The following is a 22,833-nucleotide window of genomic DNA, read 5'->3' as shown; positions in this document are numbered from 1 at the left end:
TGCCAGCCACTGTGTATTGGGAGTACTTGGGTGGAACATTATATTGAAACTGTGGGAGAAAGTGTGAGGTTGTTTCCTGCTCTGCAAGAGCTTGAAACCTAGTAGGGGTGGCGGGTGGAGGGGAGGGTACAAAAAGAGCTTGGAGAATAACGAAAGACACAAACTCTGAGTGTAACAGGAGTTCAGGAAAGGGGGAGGTCAGAGTAATTGCAAGTTTATCATAAAAAAGTGGGACCTTGGGCTTCCCTGGTGGTCTAGTGATTAAGAATCTGCCTGCCAGTGCAAGGGACACGGGTTTGATCCCTGGTCTGGGAAGATCCCATATGCAGCAGAGCAGTTAAGCCCATGTGCCACAGGCACTGAGCCTGTGAGCTGCAGCTGCAGAAGCCTGTGTGCCATGGAGCCCATGCTCTGCAACAAGAGCAGTGAGAAGCCTGCTCACCACAACGACGAGTAGCCCCTACTTGCCACAACTGGAGAGCACCTGTGTGCAGCAAAGAAGACCCAGCGCAGCCAAAACTAAACAAACGTCTTTTTTTAAAAAAAAGTGGGACCTCAGTACCAAATTCAAAGTAACACTGACCTCTGTGGAGGAGGGGGAGTTGGAAAGGGCTGCAGAAAGAAACCGTATTAAGGTGTTATTTCCTAGGTTAACTGATGGATATAGAGGTGTTTGTGGTATCATTCTGTAGACTTTTTAATATGTCTTATGCCTCTCATATGGTTCATTTTTGTGATATTTTTGTTTTCATTGAGATACAGTTCACATGCTAAAAAATCCACCATTTTAACATGTACAATTCATTGGCTTTTTATTCACTAGTTTGTGAAGCCATCATCACTTTCTAATTTCAGAACATTTTCATCATCCTAAAGAGACCCACTGGCTTCCCTGGTGGCTCAGTGGTAAAAAAACCCACCTGCCAATGCAGGTGACGTGGGTTTGATCTTGAGTCACAAGATCCTGTGCAGAAGGCAATGGCAACCCACTCCAGTATTCTTGCCTGGAGAATCCCATGGACAAGAGGAGCTGGTGGGCTATACAGTCCATAGGGTCACAACAACTCAGACATGACTTGTCTACTAAACAACCACAACAAAGAGACCCATTAGCAAGGAGTTCCTAATCCCCTCTCCATCCAATCATAGGCTAACCAACTTTCTATCAGGATCTGCCTATTCTAGACATTCCATGTAAATGGAATCCTACAGTATGTGGCCTTTTGTGTTTGAACTCTTTACAAGGTTTTTCAAGTTTCACTCATGATGTAGCATGTATAAATACTTAACTTCTCTTCCTTTCTTTTTTTCTTGGCCCAGATGTCTTTATTTTTCAAAAAGGTCCTTAAATCTTTCTGAAGTTCCAAATGGGTTAGGAAACACTTTTAGCTATTACTATTCTTGATTCTATTATTTGGTTTGGAATAAAACTGATTTTTAAAAATTTATCAATAACACCTTACTGGTCGCTTTTCAGGTAATAATATACCGTTAACCCTTGAACAACACAGGCATGAAGGGCCCAGTCGAAAATCCACCTGTAACTATAGGCAGCCCTCTGCATGTGTGGTGCCCTCACGCCTCAGTCCCTTAGAGCTTGTGGTTCGTTTGTATCTGTGCTTCCGCAGTGGCAGATTCCACTGACTGTGGGTCATGTAGTACTGCAGGATTTCCTCTTGAAAAAAAATCCATGTACAGGTGGACCTGCGCCATTCAAACTTATGTTGTTCAAGGGTCAACTGTATATATTTTTATTGTGGTAAACTATATATAACTCAAAATTTACCATTTTAACCTTTCTTAAGGGCACAATTCAATGGTATTAAATATATCCACCATGTTGTACAACCTTCACCGCCATCCATTTCCACAACTTTTTCATCATCTCAAACAGAAACTTATACCTATTAAAAAATAACTCTCCATTCCTCCTGCCTAAAGCCCCTTATAAACTCTCTTCTACTTTCTGTCCCTATGTATTTGCTAATTCTAGGTACCTCATGTAAGTGGAATCATATAATATTTGTCCTTTGGTGTCTGGCTTATTTCACTTAGCCTAATGTCTTCTAGGTTCATCAGTGTTTAGCTTATGTCAGAATTTCAACCCTTTTAAGACTAGATACTACCCCATCATATGGATACATACCACATTTTGTTTATGTTTTTGTCCATTGATGGGTTGTTTCCACTTTTGCAGTATTTTGATGCTTTTATGACATCCATGTATATATTTTTGTGTGAACCTGTTTTCAGTTCTCCTGGGTGTATAGCTAGGAGTGAAATTGCCAGGTCGTATGGTATCTCAGTGTTTAACTTTTGAGGAACTGTCAGCTGTTTTCCAAAGTGGCTGAACCATTTTTCATTCCTACCAATAATATATGAGAGTTCCAGTTTCTTTATATTCTTGCCAACATTTGTTGTTTTCCATGTTCTTTTAAAAAATTATTACCATTCTAATGGGTGTAAAGTGGTATCTCATTGTGGTTTTATTTGCATTTCTCTAATGACTAATAATATTGAATGTCTTTTCATGTGCTTATTAGCTGATTGTATATCTGCTTTGTAGAAATGTCTATTCAGATCCTTGCCCATTTTTAACTTGGATTGTTTGTCTCCTTACTGAGTTGTAGGTGTTTTTGTAATCTAGTCTGGCTCTAAAACCCTTATTAGATACACAATTTGCAAATATTTTCACCCATTCTTTGGGCTGTCTTTTCATTTTCTTAATAGTGTCATTTGTTGCACAGAAGTTTTCAATTTTGATGAAGTTCAATTTAATCTGTTTTTTCCTTGGTTGCTTGTGCTTTCGGTGTCCCATCTATGACACCGTTGCCTAATCCAAAAGTAAAGATTTACACCTATGTTTTCTTCACTGAGTTTTATAGTTTTAACCTTTACATTTGGGTTTTTTATCCATTTTGAGTTAATTTTCACATCGGGTGTGAGATAGAGGTTCAGATTCATTCTTTTGCATCTGTTTGTCCCACCACCATTTATTGAAGACTGTTCTTTCCCCTTTGGATTGTCTTGGCACGCTTGTCAAAAATCAGTTGACTGTAGGTGTGTGGGTTTATTTCTGGACTCTCAGTTCTATCCTATTGATGTGTTTGGCTATTCTTATGTTAGTACCAGTTTTGATTATTATAGTTTTGTCGTAAGTTTTAAAATGCAGAAGTGTGAGTCCTCAACTTTGTTCTTATTTTTCAAGATTGTAATTTGGTTCCCTTAAATTTCTATACAGATCTTAGGATCATCTTGTTAATTTCTGCCAAAAAAGGCAGTTGAAATTTTGAGAGATTGCACTGAACCATAGTGATATTAAGCCTTGTAGTCAGTGAGCATCAGATGTCTTTCCATTTATTTACTTTTTCCCCCGTTTCTTTTACTGATGTTTTATAGTTTTCAGTGTATAACTCTTATACTTCTTTTGTTAAATTTATCCCTATGTGTTTTATTGTTTTGGATGCTCTTGTAAATGGCATATTCTTAATTTCATTTTCAGATTGTTTTCTGCTAGTGTATAGAAATGTAACTGATATTTATATGTTGCTTTTATGTCTTAGAACCTTGCTGAACTTGTTAATGAGCTCTGTTTTGTGTTTATGTCTTCCTTAGGGCTTTCCATATAAGCTTATTTTATCTGCAATTAGAAATAGTTTTACTTGCTTAATTGCCTTGTCTAGAACATCTAGTACAATGTTGAATGAAAGTGGTGAGAGTGGAATCTTTGTCTTATTCCTGGTCTTAAGGAGAAAGTTTTTAGTCTTTTAACATTAAATATGATGTTAGCTGTGGATTTTTCATAGATGCCCTTTATCAGATAAAGGACATTCTGTTCTATTACTAGTTTGCTGTGTATTTTATTATGAAAGAATTTTGGATTTTGTCAAGTGCTTTTTATGCATCTTTTGTGATGATCATGCAGTAATTGTCCTTTATTTTATTAATATGTTGTATTACATTGATTGGCTTTCATATGTTAAATTATCTTTATATTTCTGGGATAAATCCCATTTGGTGGTGTGTAATCCTTTTTTTATATGCTGCCAGATACTGTTTGCTGGTATTTTGTTGAGATTTTTGTGTCTATATTCATAAGGAATATTAGTCTATAGTTTTCTTTTCTTTAAATGTCTCTGTCTGGTTTTGTATCAAGGCAATACTGGCCTTACAGAATGAGTTGGGAAGTTTGCCCTTTTCTCTTATTTTTTGGAAGAATTTATGAAGGACTGATATTAATTCTTTAAATGTTTGATGGAACTCATCAGAGAAGCCATCTGGCCCTGAGTTTTTCTTTGTGGGGGTTCATTTTTTTAATGCAAGGTGCAGAAGAGTATTTATAGTACAATTGAGGGTAGGGTAAGGGAGGGAGAGAAGAGTCTTTTTAAAGCTGTATCTGTGTGTTTTGAAAAGATATATAAGAAAAGATGATACACAAGCAAAGGTTATCATTGAGTAATGAAATGGAACTTGTTTTCTGTTCCTTTTTTTATGATTATGACCATGTACTACTTTAAATTAAAAAACAAAACGAAAACAAAAGCCTACTTAAAAGGGCCAGCATTTGACCATGTGCTTTTTCACCTGCATGGTTAGATACTAGGTCTGTGTACTTGCCACTGGCCTATGTCCTTAGTACCTCAGTCTAGTAGACCCAGCATCTCCAGCTCCACAGTTTGCTGCTCCCCCTCTCTTTAAACCTCCAGCAACACTGAATTACTTACCAATTCCCTGAAAACACCCCCAGTTCCGTGCTACTGTGCCTTTGTAATCATATGCTGTTCCCTTTCCTTGCTAACCCTTCCCCCTTTATCTGCCCAATTAATCTCTCCTAATTGGCACTTATCCTTTAAAACCCCTTCCAAATATTTAGTAACCTGCCTTTGTGAACACCTCCCACCTCCCAGCTCACTCCCCTCCCTTGAATTGCCCATCCCATGGGAAAGTAAAAAACTCTCTTCTGCTGCCTCTCATACGTTACGTATATTTTTGTTATTGAATTTTATGTTTATTATTACTGGTTCACGTATATGTCTTCCCTAAAAGTACAATTTTATTCAGTCTCGTATCCAAGAAGCTTAGCACAATGCTTGGCACAAAACAGACACTCCAAAATATTTGAATTGAATTCATGCAACATGGGGTCGCACAGAGTCGGACACAACTGAAGCGACTTAGCAGCAGCAGCAGCAGCAGCAGCAGCAGCATGCAACAGGAAAAGGCATCTGAGTAGAATGGGCAATGAGAGCCAAGGCCAAAGTTTGAATTACTATAACCTGTTCTGGTTTGGCACGACAGGAGGATTCATGCTAGGAATATAGTTGAATGAATTTGGCAGGGCTGGTAATGGAGGTTCTTAAAAGCTAAATAGAGTAGACTTGGTAGGTAAATATCGACAAGGTGAATAACTCCTCTCACCTCCTTGAGTCTTTGCTCTAATCTCTCTCCTCAGTAGGCTTACCCTGATCACCTGAGAGTGATGGACCGAGAGGTTGGGGTTGGTAGGTGCAAACTATTACATTTAGAATGGACGAACAACAAGGTCCTAATGTATAGCACAGGGAACAACATCGAATCTCCTGGGATAAACCATAATGGAAAAGAATGTATATATGTATATAATTGAGTCACCTTGCTGTTACAGCAGAGATTGGCATAACATTTCAACTAAAAAATGAAACATTCACCCATCCTCTGACCCCTGCACTCTTGAGTTGCCTTTCCCTGATCTTCCTCCTTTTCCCATAGCACTTATCACATTTGATATAATTTACTTACTCATTAGGTTTTTTATTTATTGTCTGTCGCCCCTCTTAGAACATAAGCTCCTCTCACTAGGGTGGCCTTGTTCACCGATCCTTCCCAAGCACCTGGAACATTGCCTGGCACATAGTTGGCACTCAGTAATTATTTGTTGAGTGAATGAATCCTAAATTAATAAACTTCAGAATCTTGTCCAGAGCAGGCACAGATAGCTTAGGTATAGTTGACATGGCTTGTTTCTGAAAAGTCTGGTCTTTAAAACTGCTAAGATAGTGTCATCTATTTAATGTAATCTGGAGCAGTGCAGGGGAGGGAGGTGAGGGAAAGCGGTTTCTCTTGCCTTAGTTTATTGCCTTAAGGTTTCTTGCCTTAGACACCAAATTGGGAAGTAAAACATGAGTCCATTTGAGTTTATTTCTTGCCTAAAAAAATGTTATTTCATGTGGTGATTAATTCCTGTGCTTTAATAATTTCTCTCTTTCTTTCTCCACAGACCTTTGTAGTATTAAACAGAGGGAAAACTCTCTTCAGATTTAGTGCCACGCCTGCCTTGTACATTTTAAGTCCTTTTAACCTGATAAGAAGAATAGCTATTAAAATTTTGATACATTCATATCCTTTTCTGCAAATGTGGGGTGAGTGCAGCCGTTGTGTGGTTGCTGGTATGTGTTTCTGAATGTCCACCACCTAATTGTATATTAACTATTTTATCAGTGGTGTAGCTGACTATTCCTCCAGTCAGAACTTCTGCTAAAGCCTTAGCTGAGCTTCAGCGGATTCTTGTTTCTTAGGATGATATCACGGGAATCTGGAATTTTCTGGGTATCATTAAGAGGGACAAGTTAAGATGGTAACTTTACTGAAGTCTTAATTTTTAAAGCACTCAGACTTTAGTAACTTCATAACAAGTTATATTATTTGGCTTTTTACATATTAAAGCCCATATTAGAATTTTTGAAAAGCTACTATAAATAATTGAGCGAGTGTTTTAGAGATCTGCTTTGATTTCTTAAACCACAAGCTTAGGAAGTAAGATAATCTCTCAGATTAAATGGCCTCTTTGGTGCACAGGTTTAGATCTAGATTGCAGGATTGATATGAATTTTTTATATATATATTTTTGCCCCCATTAAAAGAAAATGCCAATTTACTCATGCAGCTTGACTTTGTATCTCATTAATATAGTAGAGCATATGACAGATGAAAAATTACGTGATGGGTTTAGCAACTTCACTTAGTAACTTTAAACCTTCATGGTTGATATTTAATTTGATGGTACTTAGTCCCATGCTTCAGAGTTTTGTATCCTCCAAGTAGGATGAAGAAACCAGCAGTTGCTGCTTCATAAACAGGTTTGTTAAGCTTTTGTTCTTTTTATTTTTGTTAAGAATTTAGCAGCCTTATCTGGAATTTGTGGGTTTTACAAGCAACATAGTTCTGAAATCTAAAGGTTTATAAGAAAACAAATAATTCACAATGGAGTCCTTCCTTTCTTGTTGGATCAGAGGATGATGTTTTTTTTCTATTCTAACCAGAACATGTTATTATTCCCAGAAGGAAAAATCCAGCTGTGGGAAGAAAAAAATGCAGCTGTAAGAAGTGTTCTCCACTAATGGAATGAAGGTAGTGAATGCCATTAGCAAGAGAGAGTGAATTAGTAACAAATGAGATATGACTTCTGTGCAGTTTAAGTAACTTGTATTGATCTAAAGCAGTTTAATTCTTCTCAGTAGACAAGAACATGGAGAAGGAAATGGCAACCCACTCCAGTATTCTTGCCTGGAAAATCCCATGGACAGAGGAGCCTGGCAGACTACAGTCCATGGGGTCACAAGAGTCGGACACGACTTAGTGACCAAGCCAGACAAGAACAAGAAGGGCTGAGCAAGTCTTGGATGGAATTGAAATGGCGGCAAAATGATTTGCTACCCATAAATGTTCCTGGACACTCTCAGAAAGATCAAATGAATTTGCCTCGTTACCTAATTCTTAGGAGTACGATGGTATAGATGTCCTTAAAATCCTTACCCAGTCCTTACCACAACTGGTTTCCCAAATTTGACAGATTCAGCAGACATTAACTGTTGCCTTGCCCTGCAAGGTCACAGCCCTTTAAAGGGCTATGGAAAAAAAGTAAACTGTTAAATACATGAACATTTCCAAATAATTGGTAGTGCAAAATAAATAACAATAAATGACTCCTCAGTAACACAGATGAGATTTAATTTGTTTTTCTCATCCGATGACTTTGGCATGTGACAGACTGCAAGATTTCTGGTTATTGGGCAAAAAGGTATTTAGAGGCATAAATGGTAAGAAGGAAAAATGTTTATCCAAAAAGAGAACAGTGATAGCCCTTTTGAAAAAAAGAGTGGCCATCCTGCTGTGTCCACGCACATTCTCTGGCCGGGTGTGGATACATATGGTGGCACTCATATGGTTCATGGTGGTGGCCACAGTTTTCATTATCACCTTGCCTTTTCCTCCTCTGTGCTTTGTCTCCTTTCAGGTTACTGATTTTAATTCTCATGATACTTAATGTGAAATGTATTTGCTTCCTGAGGATAAAAGCAGGCCAGAGTTTGTATATTCTCCCTTGACTCTTTTCTACAGTATTTAGCATGATCATTATGTGCACTATTTTGACCAACTGTGTATTCATGACTTTTAGTAACCCTCCTGAGTGGTCGAAGAATGTGGAGTAAGTAGCTCATGTATTTATTTTTTGCTCGCTTGTTTTAAATATTTCTAGTCACTGCATCTTGCACTGCACGGCTTATCCATCAAGGAAGAAAATCATTTGCCCACTTTTCATGTGACAGAGATGGATGAGGATTCATGTGGAATTTAGGAAATATCCTTAAACATCAACTCTGGAAATTATTATTTCTAGGTTATTACCCATTTTTTATTTCACAGAGTGGGTGAGGGTACATCTGCAATTTAAGAAGTAAGTATCCTTAGAAATCAACTCTAGAAATTATTGTTTCTGGATTATTGCCCACGTTTTATTTCACGGAGTGGGTGAAGACACATGTGGAATTGAAGAAATATCCTTAGAAATCAACTCTAGAAAGAGAAAGCCTGCCATGGAAGTGACGACTCACCACCTATGCCCTTTCCTGTGGTAGCCTGTGTTAGCCAAAGCTTTGACTGGCCCATTACCATCTTCTACCCTCAATTCCTGATGATCCTTTTCCTGTTGTTTCAAGTAAAAATTAACTCTGGGGCCTCCTTTCCTGGTTCAAAATGATCACGTGCTAGATGGCAGTACCCAACTATTCCTTTGTGATGCACTTCAGGACCCAGTGCCACATTCCAACTTTCTTGGTTTGGGCATTTCAGTAATTTTCATTAAATGCATCCCTTTCTCTTCCTCACTCCCTTTCTGCTGCATCAGTTGTGTCCTTTCTGTTTTGTCTCTGTTACTGAGGCTGCTTGTCAGCAAGTGCTCTCTTAGAAGGTTCATTTAAAGTTCCTTTCTGTTTGGAAATTGCCTCAAGCTATCCATTTCTTCGACAGGTACACGTTCACAGGGATTTATACATTTGAATCACTAGTGAAAATCATTGCAAGAGGTTTCTGCATAGATGGCTTTACCTTTTTACGGGATCCATGGAACTGGTTAGATTTCAGTGTCATCATGATGGCGTAAGTTCTCTGCTTACTTTATTGGTGTTCGGGGTGTGATTATGTGTGTGTGGTTGTACTCTTGGGTGTGTTTGTATGACAGTGTAAGTGTGAGTTTATGGGCTTAGTTGTGTGAGGAATTAAAGGATAACCATGTAAAGTGGGTATGGACATGTGTCTGATTCTTTCTTATGAAGGCCTCTATGGGTTCAGGCAGTGACAGTGTGTGCATAATGGGAGAGGATGAGCAGATGGGAGCAAAATTAGGAAGTGATTTTCTATTGCAACTCCCTTATATTTTGTTTCTCCCTATAACATTGACCAGGGTGCACACAGTTATCACTAGGAGGCCTTGGTGAAGACTTCATATTTTTTAGGTGTAAACCTTAGGCTGGAACTCAGTTTCCTCAGTGTATTATGTTACATGTAATTTCTTGAGGCTGTCCAGATGTTGCAGAATTCAGGGCACATTTTAGAGTCAAAACATAAGCCAAGTATCCAATCTGCTTACTTCCTAAAGAATTGCTGACCAGAGCTTCAAACTATTGTTACTTGGGAGCAGTGTAACCCCACATTGGCATGCTAGCTGCTCTGTGTAATTAGTGTTGTTTTAACAACGAAAATGTATCTCTTTGGGAAACTTAGATGGTGATAGAAGAGGTGTAGCAGACTTTATTTGTATTTTCATGTTGGGGAAAGTGTTTTGTGGGTTGATAGGGGGTGAAAGTGTAGTGTAGATTGTGTGTGTGTTTGTATGTGTGCACGCAGATGTGTAAGAGATTGAGTGCATTTGTGTATGTTTGGGTCTGAGCATCTGATACAAAGATGTATTTCAACTATAAAGTGTGAATAAATGATATACACTGAACATTTGAAACTGGAACTTTGACTTTCTGTTATGTTAAGAAAATTTCTAGCTTTCCAGCATTATGAATACACACTGGTGTTCATTTAAAATGTAAGTGTCCTTGCTAGGCACAGAGCTGGTGATTAAATGAACACTTTAACAGAATATTGGCTCTGATCCCATGATCTGGATTTTTCCTGTATATCACAAGCTAAAACTTCATATGTAGGCATGACTGCAATGATATGCAGACAACTCTTGGATAAATCGTATATGCAGAGATTTAGGCATTTTTTTCCATTGTCAACTAGGAAGTTATTTTAATGTAGATTTGTTTATATGGGGCTCCTGCTGCAGAAATCTGTCTCCTTTTCCTAAGAAACTGTTCACAAAACTTGGAGACATAAGCCTTTGAATACCTCCTGGCCTTCCTTTTAACTGGAAAAAGAGAATGGACTAAGAGTAGTCATTCTGATTGGGATCTGCACATCATGATGCTTCGTGAGAAAGCCCCAGGAGCCTTTTGGTGGTATCACTTCTTTCAAATACACTTTGGATTTCTCCTTGCCCAACTGAAAAAAATAAAATGTGTTCCTTAAATGCTTGTATTTGAAACTTTTCTTTTTCAAGGAAAAAAATGAAATCATATCTTGCTTATAAGACCCTTTCTTACCCCTATTCTCAAACCCTCGCCCAGTGGTACCATTACAAGTTAACTTTGGTTTGATTCTGCAGGTATATAACAGAGTTTGTAAACCTAGGCAATGTTTCAGCTCTACGCACTTTCAGGGTTCTGAGGGCTTTGAAAACTATTTCGGTAATCCCAGGTAAGATGGCCCGGGGTTGGTGTTAGGTGTTGGGTTAGGGCCCTGACGTGACGTATTGTACTTTTTGTTTTGTTGTGGTTTCGTTTTTTTTTCCTTTGGTGTTTGTGTTTGTGTCTGTGTTTGTCATTTGTGTCTGTGCGTGACCTCCCTTACTACAGATATGTGACAGAGTTTGTGGACCTGGGCAATGTCTCAGCGCTGAGAACATTCAGGGTTCTCCGAGCTTTGAAAACTATCTCTGTAATTCCAGGTGAGAAAATTTAAACACCAAACTGACTTTGCCTCATCTCCTCTTATCTCCTCCATTTGCTCTGTCCACCACATCCTGAAGCAGCGTCAGCACAGCTGAGATGGCCTTGCATTTCGCATGTTTTTCCCAGGAGATGTTCTCTGGAATGGCTCTTTGGTCCTTAAGCCAAAGTTGCTCTGGCAGTGCTTGCAAGGCATGCAGCTCCCATTCCATCCATGCTCTGAAAAAGCACGTGCTTAAGAGTCACTTGGATCTTAAGATACCTGAAAAAATTGTCACGGAGCTACCTGTCTGTTTGAATATGAATCATTTGCTTCCTGGCCTCATGGAATTACAGTAATTTTAACATTCGCCGTCATTCCATTGCTTGTGATTTCTAGGCTTCCTGTCGCATGGTTTGCTGATGGGATGTTATTTGAAGAATTGCACTTTTACTGTAACTGTGTTAATGGAGTTATTTAATCACAGAAAAGCCCTTACCCCATTGACTAGTCCAGTGTTCCAGACAATTTTAAGAGCCTTGGTGTTAGTGACCTGAACTTTAATAATCACTGTATATTACATACTGTTGCTGCCTAATTCACTAGAATAAGAACCAGTAGATATCTACTACATATATATTCAGAGGCCATTCTCAGACATAAATCCCAATGAAAGCTTATGTGGGTGCCATTGAAAAAAAAAAAAGTCAAAGGTAAGATAAGATACATCTAAGCACATGGGCAAACAAAAAAATACAGAAACTTTACAAGGAAGAAAAAAGTAATCAGTGACTAGTTGAGAGGTAGTTGATTGACAGTCTTTACATTTTTTGCCTCTTTTTTCTTGATTCTGGTTGAGCTGCCTAATGATTCTTAACCTTTTGAAGGTTTTGTATCCATTTGAGAACCAGGTGAAATTTCACAGGCACCGCCTCCCCAGCAAAGCCCATCGATGGCCCCCCGAGGTTGAGATCTATTAATTTAATTCAAATCCTTGCTGCCTGGTAATAACTATCTTTTGGAAGACCAGTCTTGAAATCTGAAAGGAAAGATATTTTAGTTAGTAGACAAACTAACATGGCAGAAACATGGCAGAAGTCTAGACTGTGTTGTCGCTGGTTGGACTTTGGTTGTATTCAGGAGTTTTTAGGGAAGGAAGACTCCCAAGAGGCCAGGCTTTCCAATGCAGTTTTGTAGAAACAGGGACATGAAGAACAGAGGCATCCTATTCCTGACATCACATGGCTTTTCTTGTGGCTGCACCAAAAATACTCTTCTTTTCTCCTTTTCAATGGTATCTAGATATCAAATGCAGAGAGAGGAAAATACAGAGGTAGAATTCTGCTGACTGAGAACCTCAGGGTGGTAAATCTCAGTTTCTCCATTTACAAACTTGGGCCATGAAGTGGGCCCATAAATTATGGCCCTATTGAGAATGAATTACTTTATTTTTAGCAATGGTAGCTTACTCCTTGTTAACCAGAGGCTAGATGTCAGTGGATATATTCTTTTTTTTTTTAAGATTTTTTTTTATATGAATCATCTTCAAGGCCTTTATTGTATTTGTTAAAATATTGCCTCTGTTTTATGGGTTGATTTTTTTGGCAGCCAGGCATATAGGATCTTAGCTCCTTGACCAGGGATCGAACTCACACCCCACACACAGAAAGGCAAAGTCCCAACCACTGGATCATCAGGGAAGTCCCCTAGAGTATATTCTTATTGGCAAAAAACTATAACCGTGACTTATCAAAGTTTAGTTCTTAGCCATTTTATTAATAAATCCATTTGACAGAAAATCTAGCTTATTCTCTAGGCACCTTTATGAAGCTTGTTGATGGCAGCCTAACCCTTAAGCAGACCTTGTCTTTTTTTTTTTTTCTTTTTGTAAGACATCTGTACCACCAAGTCTTTACTGTCATTTTTCTTTTGGTCTCTTTCCTCCTCTGGCCTCTTTTAAATGTGATGCCATGTTTTCTGCTCACTTCCCCCAGTGTACTCCGCAAGGCATCTGTCCCTTTATGTTCTTGTGATCACAAAACTTCTCTTCCAGAACTAAATTGGAAAGCTGTGCTCTCCTCACTAACTAGGGCAGCAGATGCTATCTCTGCTCCAGCTCTTAGCCTCTGTCTCTGTCTGTGCTGTATGATTAACTTCTGACCACAGCATTTCTACAAGATAACTCTGACTGATGTCACGTTATTTATCCTTAATGGTCTAGTTTTATAGGTATATATTAATGTCTAGTTTTATATTCTATATTGTAAATATATATCTATAAACACAGTTCAGTTCAGTTCAGTCGCTCAGTCGTGTCTGACTCTTTGTGACCCCATGAATTGCAGCACACCAGGCCTCCCTGTCCATCACCAACTCCCGGAGTTTACCCAAACCCATGTCCATCGAGTCAGTGATGCCATCCAACCATCTCATCCTCTGTCATCCCCTTCTCCTCCTGCCTCCAATCCTACCCAGCATTAGGGTCTTTTCCAATGAGTCAACTCTTCGCATGAAGTGGCCAAAGTATTGGAGTTTCAGCTTCAACATCAGTCCTTCCAATGAACACCCAGGATTGATCTCCTTTGGGATGGATTGATTGGATCTCCTTGCAGTCCAAGGGACTCTCAAGAGTCTTCTCCAACACCACAGTTCAAAAGCATCAATTCTTCGGCGCTCAGCTTTCTTCACCGTCCAACTCTCACATCCATACATGACCACTGGAAAAACCATAGCCTTGACTAGATGGACTTTTGTTGGCAAAGTAATGTCTCTGCTTTTAAATATGCTATCTAGGTTGGCTATAACCTTCCTTCCAAGGAGTAAGCATCTTTTAATTTCATGGCTGCAATCACCATCAGCAGTGATTTTGGAGCCCCCCAAAATAAAATCTGACACTGTTTCCACTGTTTCCCCATCTATTTCCCATGAAGTGATGGGACCAGATGCCATGATCTTAGTTTTCTGAACGTTGAGCTTTAAGCCAACTTTTTCACTCTCCTCTTTCACTTTCATCAAGAGGCTCTTTAGTTCTTCTTCACTCTCTGCCATAAGGGTGGTGTCATCTGCATATCCGTAATAGTCCTCTATAAATGATTTTAGCAGTAGCAATTATAAAGAAGAAACTTAAATGCAAAGAAAGTTCATGTGAAGATTTAGACCCCAACTTCACAGTTTAAAATAAATTCTTGGATTCCTATTTCTAGAAGCACCTCCTAATTGAGCTGGCTTTGGGAGGTTTTTGAAATAACTTTAAGGGATAATAAAGGCAATGATATAGTCAATTCTTAAAGTGTGACTTTTTATCCCAAGTTCTTTTGCTCCCCTTCTACTTGTGGAGGGCTGTTGCCCTGTGCCTACCTGCCTGTTACCCAGGTCTCTTTCCATGGTGGGAACACCAGTCTGAGTCAGTGGACCTGAGCATCTCTTAATGGAAATCTGAGTCATTTTGACTCCACTGTCATAGAGCGGGGCCATAGTTCCCTCTGAATAAAAGCCATTGCTTTGCGTACCAAGTTTTCTCATAGGCCACTTGTGGAATTGTCCCTTTCTTTGCCTTCTCCTGCTCCCAGTTTGATTGTTAGGCTTTTGCCGAAGCTGCCAAAAACAGAAGCGAGATCTACCACAGAATGGACAAGGGACCTGTAAAATCTCACAGAATTCTCAACTTCCTTTTTGAGAGTTTTTCTTTTCCTAGAGCACTTACCCTTCTCACCTGGGCTGATGTTGTCCTCCCTCTTAGCATCTTTGTTAGATAGTCTGGATCTGTCAGGGCAGTCAGGACTTCCTGAAGATTGGAGAGTACAGTGTATCAGTTAGCCCCAGCCTTTTATACAAGATGCTTCAATTTAGACCCTTCTTGTGGCTTAGAAAAGAGTAAACTCACATTCTGATCCTCTTTATTTGCTAACTCAAGACTTGGATACCTATCATTCATGATTTCCCTTTGCTTCAGAGCACTCGACTTGAAGAACAGTGCTACTCAAACTGTGCTAAAGGGATCAGTTACAGGAAAAGACCCTTTTAAAATTTCTTTTGGTCTGGAACCTGCCAGATTCAACTTGACATTGAAGTATTCTGTATAGAAAGTTGTATGTCTTAAAACTTTGTTTTTACGTTGTATGTATCTAGGTACAAAAAGGAACTTCTAAGTGACTGTCAGAAGTTTCATCCTCTGAGTGCTTTGGCCATGTGCCACAGGACTGACATGCCCCCAAGATAAGGTGGACATCTTAAAGCATGTGTCTCAGAGTTTCCTTAGAGAGTAGCACTTACTGGTGTAAATAAAACTGGTTGGGAGGGCCTCGCTGTTGGTCCATTTTCATTTCCATCATCATTGAAATGCCCTCTGAAAGCACTCCTTCTGTTCACCATTTTGCTCTCTTTAGAGCTGTAATTTCTTGATTATTTTTCTCTTGGGTTTGATATTTCTCTTCTTTCATTTCTGTTACCTTCTCTCTCTCTTTACCTGTGGTATCAGATACAAAGCAGGGAAAATGAGAGATCCTTCTCCCTCCCACCCCAGTATTCACAAAGAAAGCATTTTTTAAAAATGTCCCCATTATGAATGTAGCAATTTCTACTGCATAGTAAAGGGGATAGTGTATTCGGACTCATTGTTTCTTTTAAAATACTCTGGTTATTAATCCAGTTGCTTTTGTATTTCTCCTTTTTCCACATTGTTTTTCTGGGTAGACAGCTGAAGTTTACCACCATGGTCCTGAGTGGAACACTGAGGGCTCATGCAATCTCCCCGCCTCACCACTGGGAGCTAGTTTCATTGTGGTCAGACTTTGTGATACGAATCTGGTCTTGAGTAAAGAAATCTAGGGCCCCTACATCTCTCCCACATTACTCTTGATCTAAAGAACCTCTAAGAACTATCATTGTGAGGACTGGATCTGCAGCAGAGAAGGTGTCTGGGCTCAACTGTACCCCAGGACTTGTCTGGACGAGCCAGACTGTGGGACTGAGGAGCCATTCCTTCACTCTTGTGAGGGCTGGATGTTAACAGCTGTTGAGGCCTGTTCCGGTGTTCATTTTGTAGGAGGAATAGCTCATGTGGCTTCAAACCCATTAGATTTCTCAACCTGAGTCACAAACCAGAAAAGATAAATTGACTATTTATAATCTGGCATCAGCCTGTTGGAAAATCTTGAGCCCAGTATGCACAGCTGATTTCTCTGGATTCAGCACGTAAGCAGGCTTTGTTCATTTATTCATGGGATTGCTGGGCATCAGGAAATGTGACAGGAAGTTCAGAGGTGCCTTTGGACATAGGGTGGAATAAAATTCTTTGGTAACAGCTTCACTTGCTTCTCAGAGTTCTTTAAGTGTCCCACTTCCTGTCTGGTAGCTGACCTTTCTGTACGTTGGGTCCAGCTGCCTTTCCCTGTTCTATAGTAAATATATGAACTGCTTCTGCTCAGACACATCCCAGTGCTAGTTAATGTTAGCCTTTTCCAAGAGTTCTCGCTGTCCAACTTGCCCCCACGTGGCTTCTGTTGCACACTCTGTTGTGTAGGAGTCATATGAAGGAGCATTCTGCTCTGTTTTGGATAGTTGGTTTTCTTGCTTGTTCTGGTATGTGGTATTGTGAACCAGCAGAGGAAGTAGACAGCTTATCCTTACAGCCAGAGCAGTGGCATTCTCCAGTCCTGCATGCTTCGGGTCAAGAATTCTGCCAGCAACTTCTTACTTTTTTTGGCCTGTGTTGCTTGGCTGCATTAACTAATATGTGGCAGCCACTGCTGGCCAGACTATGAAGGTTAAGCTTAAGAAAAGCATTGAGGGCATCATCTCCATAAATTGGCATTGATGTCTGCAGATATGGTTGTTTGCAGTTATCAACTCTTATGGAAGGAAGAAGAGTCTTGGCTGATGCCTGAGTGAATACAGTGACTGTTTACACTGAATGTTGCTGAGTCATTGTGTGCTTACCTTCACTACAAACATCAAGCTAATCACCTTTCTTCTTCCTCAGCCTCCCTCTGATTTTCTCCTAACAATCTGGATGAGAATCTTAGAGAGTAAACTTTTTGGATGGCCATTCTGTTATTTAGTGATCAGTTTTGTTTAATTAAGATTTGTTCCTTTGTGGCCCTGTGAAGTGTAAGTGACTGAATACCATTTCCAACTTAACTTTCTATTTTAAACTTCTTGAAAGCTGAAAGAACTTCACCAAGGTGTTGATCAGACCTCAAAGCAGAATACTTGAAAAATGTTTTTTAGCCTTCTGGACTCACTGTTTACAGATTTCATCAGCAATGGCCTCTGGTTTATGGAGAAGAGATGTTGAACCAGCTGATTGTGAGTGTTCAGGTCCATCCCTGGAAAAACGAGGAGTTCCATGTAGGGTTGGTGTCTTAGTTGAACATCTCTGGCTGCAAGTAGAAAGATACAGGGATCCTTCAAGGACATTGAAGGCTGGAATGTTTTGGGGCTTCTGGAAGTCAGTGAAACCAGAGCACAGAGCCAGAAAGCCCCAGACACCAAGAACTACCTTGTCTTCATATTTCTCTTCTCCTTGCATCTGTTTCCTTTTTCTGTGTCTAGGCATACTGCCTTCACTTCTCAGACATATCCTAATATAACGATAGAATATGGCTACCACCTAGCTCCCACATTTATTTATTATCATTCCTACCACATGAAAGGCTACTGGACTCTCTCTTGCCCCATTCCGAATTCCTGGAATTCAGGATCTAGATTTAGGTCAGATGTCCACCCTGACATCTAACTACTAAGAGAAGGTCATTTCCTACAAACAAGGCTGCTGGGAGCCTGGCCTTATGGAATAGAAGACGGTTTGAGCTCATTGCCTGAAATTTCCTGTTGTATGGGGCTTGGAACTGTCCAGAAAGTTTCCAGCCAAGGAAAATCAGATTAGACTTGTGCTCAAATTGTATGTTTTTAAAAATGAATCAATGTCACAAATGCATTGGTTTGACTGTTTTAAAGTTTTATCCTCTTGTTAACTGATACAGATGACAGCTAACAACTCAGTTCATGAAAATAGAAATAAAAAGTGGCTTGAAACTGTCATCAAGTGTTCAGATAGGTGATTGTCTGAGCCATTCAAAAGAGACTGCTGTATGAGCTCTTCATAAAGAAGTCCAAGAAAAGAAACTTTACAGCCATTCTTCAGTGACCTATCAACTACTCTTTTTTTTTAATTTATTTTTTATTGATGTAGAGTTGAATTACAACATCGTGTTAATTACTGATGTAAAGCAAAAGTGACTCAGGTATACATATGTATACTTTCTTTTTATATTCTCTTCCATTCTGATTTATCACCTACTCTTTAAAATAAAAATCACTCTTTTTGAAAACATAACTATGTCATTTTAGGGACCTAGAATTGAGTTATTGACCCAATATACACCTGCTTCAACTCAACCAAATGTAGCGAAGGACTTCTCTGTTCCTTAGCAACTTATTGAAATAAGTTCCATAACACGGGGACAATTTTTCCTTCTCTATAGCTGACTTTTATTTTATACCACCAATACCTTCTTACCTAGCTGCATGATAATGATACACAGTTTCCCAGAACTTTAGGAATAAAAGATTGAAACTCCAACCACTTAATCGTGAACATATATCTCTACCCTACTTTTAAAGGCTTTTAGCTTCTCCTCCACTGCCCACTGCCAGGTGCTCTTGTGCTTATCCATGTTTGGTGTATGAGAAAGTGAGACTGGGAGGTGACCTTAAGTTTGTTCTGAAACACAGTGCATCCTAAATAGAGGCTGAGCCAGGACCAGAATTCCTGCTTTCTGATTCCTGCCTTGTGCTCTTTCTGCTCAGTCCTGTGAGCAGAAAGAATCAGGCTTGAAATGCCTTATGTCCTGGAGCCCGGGCAAGCTCTTCCTAATCCCTTTGGTGGCCACAGCCTCCAGGAAAGGCTCACTCTGTGAGAAAGTACAGGCCTTTGCACACTGTCAGGTGTCTACTGTCTAACTCTTGGCTCTTTTTACTTTAATTTCTCTTCCATGTCTTTCAGGATATCTGTGTAAGAGAAAAGAAAATTTCATATTCATTTGCCCTTTCAATAACGAACTTAAAAATATATTAGTTGTATGCCCAAGACCACCGCAACATTGTAAAGCGATTGTCCTCCAATTAAATACACACACACACACACACACACACACACACACACACACACATACACATACACACAGTAAGTGCCTGCTTTGTGCCAGGTCTTGTGCTAAATAAGCACAGCATCTATTACCTCTCTTGGGCTTAACTTTGAAAATTCTAGGTGGTTACTTGCAAAATACAGCAAAAGAAGAGTCATGTCCACATCTCCCATTAGATCACCATCATACAAGGTTAGCCATGCAGTGATATTGTCCCAGTAATATCTCTTGGAGGAGGGCAACATGTGAATAACAGTGATAACTAACAAGATACAAGTACCTGGCAGTGCACTTGGTATTTAATATTCATTATCTTATTTAAACCTCACAACAAGCCAACGAGATTGGTATTGTCAATACCTTTCTACAGATGTGTAAACTGAGGTTCAGACAAAAGTGGTTAACATTTGAGTTATTTACTGTGTGCCAGGTACTGTGCTAAGGGTTTATATGCTGCTGCTGCTAAGTCGCTTCAGTCATGTCCGACCCTGTGCGACCCCATAGACGGCAGCCCACCAGGCTCCTCTGTCCCTGGGATTCTCCAGGCAAGAACACTGGAGTGGGTTGCCATTTCTTTCTCCATATGAGTCACACTTAATTAACCCTCACAACAGCCCTATGATATTTAACTATAAGTATCCCCATTTTAGAGATGAAAACACAGATCCAAAGAGGTTAGGTATATTGCTCAGGCCACACAAGTAAGTGGTGTAATTTGATTAAGATTAGTAATTATCTACCCAGACTCATGCTTTAGAGCCAGGATTAGGATTTCTGTAGAATTTCACTGGATAGTCTTGCTTTCAGAAGTAACTTAGGGATAAGATCCCTCTTGAGACCTGTATGCCAAGGCTCTGTGTCTGCCTCTGTCCGTCCTGGTGTTTCGGCCCCCTGGGAGTGCTCAGTGCTCCCTTGGCCATGTCTTACAGGTAGCTGATGTGTGGGCATGCCCAGGAGAACCACGTGTAGACTCAGTCTTGATCCAAACATCGTGAACCCACAACCATACTTTTCTTTGTCTCCTGTCACTGATCTCTCCCTGTGCAGTTAAGAAATCTGCCTGCAGATTTACGTTTGAAACAGTGGCTTGCCTTTAAGCCACCATTTCAAGTGGGTTATATGTTTTTTTAAAATCTAGGACAGAAAAAAGGTCAGTTGTAGCGAACAGGACATATATATGTGATGCAGAAAACATGTATTTTTTTAGTGAAAAGACGAACCACAAATACTGAATTGATAATAATTAACCTTTTCAATACACTGACATTTGCAGAGCTCTTGGGAAAATATTATTGTACCTTCTCACTTATTGTTGGCTTTGAAACTTCCCTGTAGTTCTCTTTCCAACCTGGACGCCTCCTCTATTCCTGATTTTCCATTTGTTTGTTCAGCTAATATTTACTGAGTACCTGCTGTGGGCTAAGCCATACAAATACAGCTCTGAACAAGACAGATATAATTAATGATAACCATGATAAATGCTACAGAGGAAACTAATAGGTGCTATTAAAATAGTAACGGTAGGGGAGGGAGAAGAGTTGTGACGTCAGAGAAGGCTTTCTGGGGGAATTGCTATTCAGCTGAGACTGGAGGATGAGTAGGGTACAGGCAGGAGGGACAAGAGAATGGAGGACGCATTCCAGGCAAAGGGAACAGCAATTGAGACACCCGGGCAAGTAAGAGCTTGACTCATTTGAGTCGCTGAGAAGCAGAGACAAGAAAGTACTTCCAGGAAGAAAAGAGCCACATACTGGAGAAGGGACTTTCTTTTTCAGAAGTATTGACTGAAAGGTTGATGCTCCTGGGAAAATTGATAATATTGCTGACCCGTTGTTATTCCCGTGGTATAAAAGATGAGGTGGCCGTGTTTCAGGGGCGGTGCTGTGGGGAAGAGTGGGAGCCAGGGCTGAGAGGGAGGCTGGGGGAGGTGGGGAGGGCTGTGGGGCGACTCTCACTCTGCGGATTCTCTCCCCTCAGGCCTGAAGACCATCGTGGGCGCCCTGATTCAGTCCGTGAAGAAGCTGTCAGACGTGATGATCCTGACAGTGTTCTGCCTGAGTGTCTTTGCCTTGATCGGACTGCAGCTCTTCATGGGGAACCTGAGAAACAAGTGTGTGGTGTGGCCCATCAACTTCAATGAGAGCTATCTTGAGAACGGCACCAAGGGCTTTGATTGGGAAGAGTACATCAACAACAAAAGTAGGTAGCCCTTTCTCTGCAACAATGGGGAGAAAGTCTGTCTCCAGTGCGAATGACGGAGCTACCCCTGGGCTGTACAAAAGTGCCTGGGCCAGAAAGAAAGGCCAGGACTGCTGGGAGGAGCTTTGTGAACTTTCTGCCATTCCTTGAGGTCAGATTATCTTCAGAAGCTTGCAAATATCAGCCCTCTCACCCCTTCTCTCTTTTCTCTCCATTTAAAAGGGAGAGAACTTTATATTTTGTTCACATGTACCCCTAAACTTTTGCTTTGAAAAATCGAGCTTAGAAACTTGATGAAAAATCCTTTTTTTCCCCTGAGATATTTAAACATTTAGAGTATACCTGGGCTTCCCTGGTAGCTCAGACGGTAAAGAATCCACCTACAATGCAGGAGACCGGAGTTCGATCCCAGGGTTGGGAAGATCCCCTGGAGAAGGGAAAGGCTACCCACTCCAATATTCTTGCCTGGAGAATTCCATAGACAGAGGAGCCTGACGGGTACAGTCCATGGGGTCGCAAAGAGTAGGACACGACTGAGCAACTTTCACTTTCACTGTTCACTTAGGTTTCTTAATATTACTAAGACCTTAGCAATCATTCTGGTCTAGGGAGTCAAGTAATCTCCAAATAACTGTTTGATCCTATCACAGCTTAGGAGTTTTAACAAGTTCATTTCAGGAACCAGAGCATTTGGGTGTTACTCTTAGGAATATTTGGTGTAATAGTGTGCATGTGTGCGCAGTCGCTTCAGTCATGTCCGATTCTTTGCGACCCTATAGGCCGTAGCCCACCAGGCTCCTCTGTCCATGGGATTCTCTGGGCAAGAGTAATGGAGCGGATTGCCATACCCTCCCCCAGGGGATCTTTCTGACCCAGGGATAGAACTCGCGTCTCTTAAAGACACATTGGCAGGGGGATTCTTTACCACTAGCGCCACCTGTACTTCTATGAAACTAGGGGGGAAAGTTAGCAGTATCACTATTAGTCACTCTTGAGGAAATAAAGGCAGTTAAGTACCCACAAGAAAGTGTTCAAAGAGGATTTCAGGGACACAAACAGGAAAGGGAAACGTGTCTTATAATTTAAAATAGGACATGGTTACTAGTGATCAGTTTATCTTTGGTAAAGAGAAGTTATAAGGATAGAAGGGTAGAGCTGTGTAAAGGGCTAAAGAACTCAGAAACCTCTC

The 22,833-nt window shown here is 40.2% G+C and overlaps 1 protein-coding gene across 2 annotated transcripts in view; it reads left to right on the top strand.

Annotated features, from left to right (window-relative positions):
* Nucleotides 1–22,833, top strand: part of SCN8A (sodium voltage-gated channel alpha subunit 8) — a 196,648-nt gene that overhangs the window by 95,137 nt on the left and 78,678 nt on the right. For both annotated transcript variants that reach the window (XM_081592339.1, XM_081592340.1), the window contains 5 exons: nt 6,257–6,375; nt 8,375–8,464; nt 9,286–9,414; nt 11,226–11,317; nt 21,423–21,644. In XM_081592339.1, coding sequence (XP_081448465.1) covers nt 6,257–6,375; nt 8,375–8,464; nt 9,286–9,414; nt 11,226–11,317; nt 21,423–21,644 — 652 coding nt within the window. The remainder of the gene's footprint in view (nt 1–6,256; nt 6,376–8,374; nt 8,465–9,285; nt 9,415–11,225; nt 11,318–21,422; nt 21,645–22,833) is intronic.

This window comes from Giraffa tippelskirchi, chromosome 4, assembly GCF_054371585.1.
Source record: "Giraffa tippelskirchi isolate mGirTip1 chromosome 4, T2T-mGirTip1v1.2.pri, whole genome shotgun sequence".
NCBI lineage: Eukaryota > Metazoa > Chordata > Mammalia > Artiodactyla > Giraffidae > Giraffa > Giraffa tippelskirchi.
Note: the sequence above shows the minus strand (reverse complement) of the source record. Positions and strands in the feature narration are given on the sequence as shown.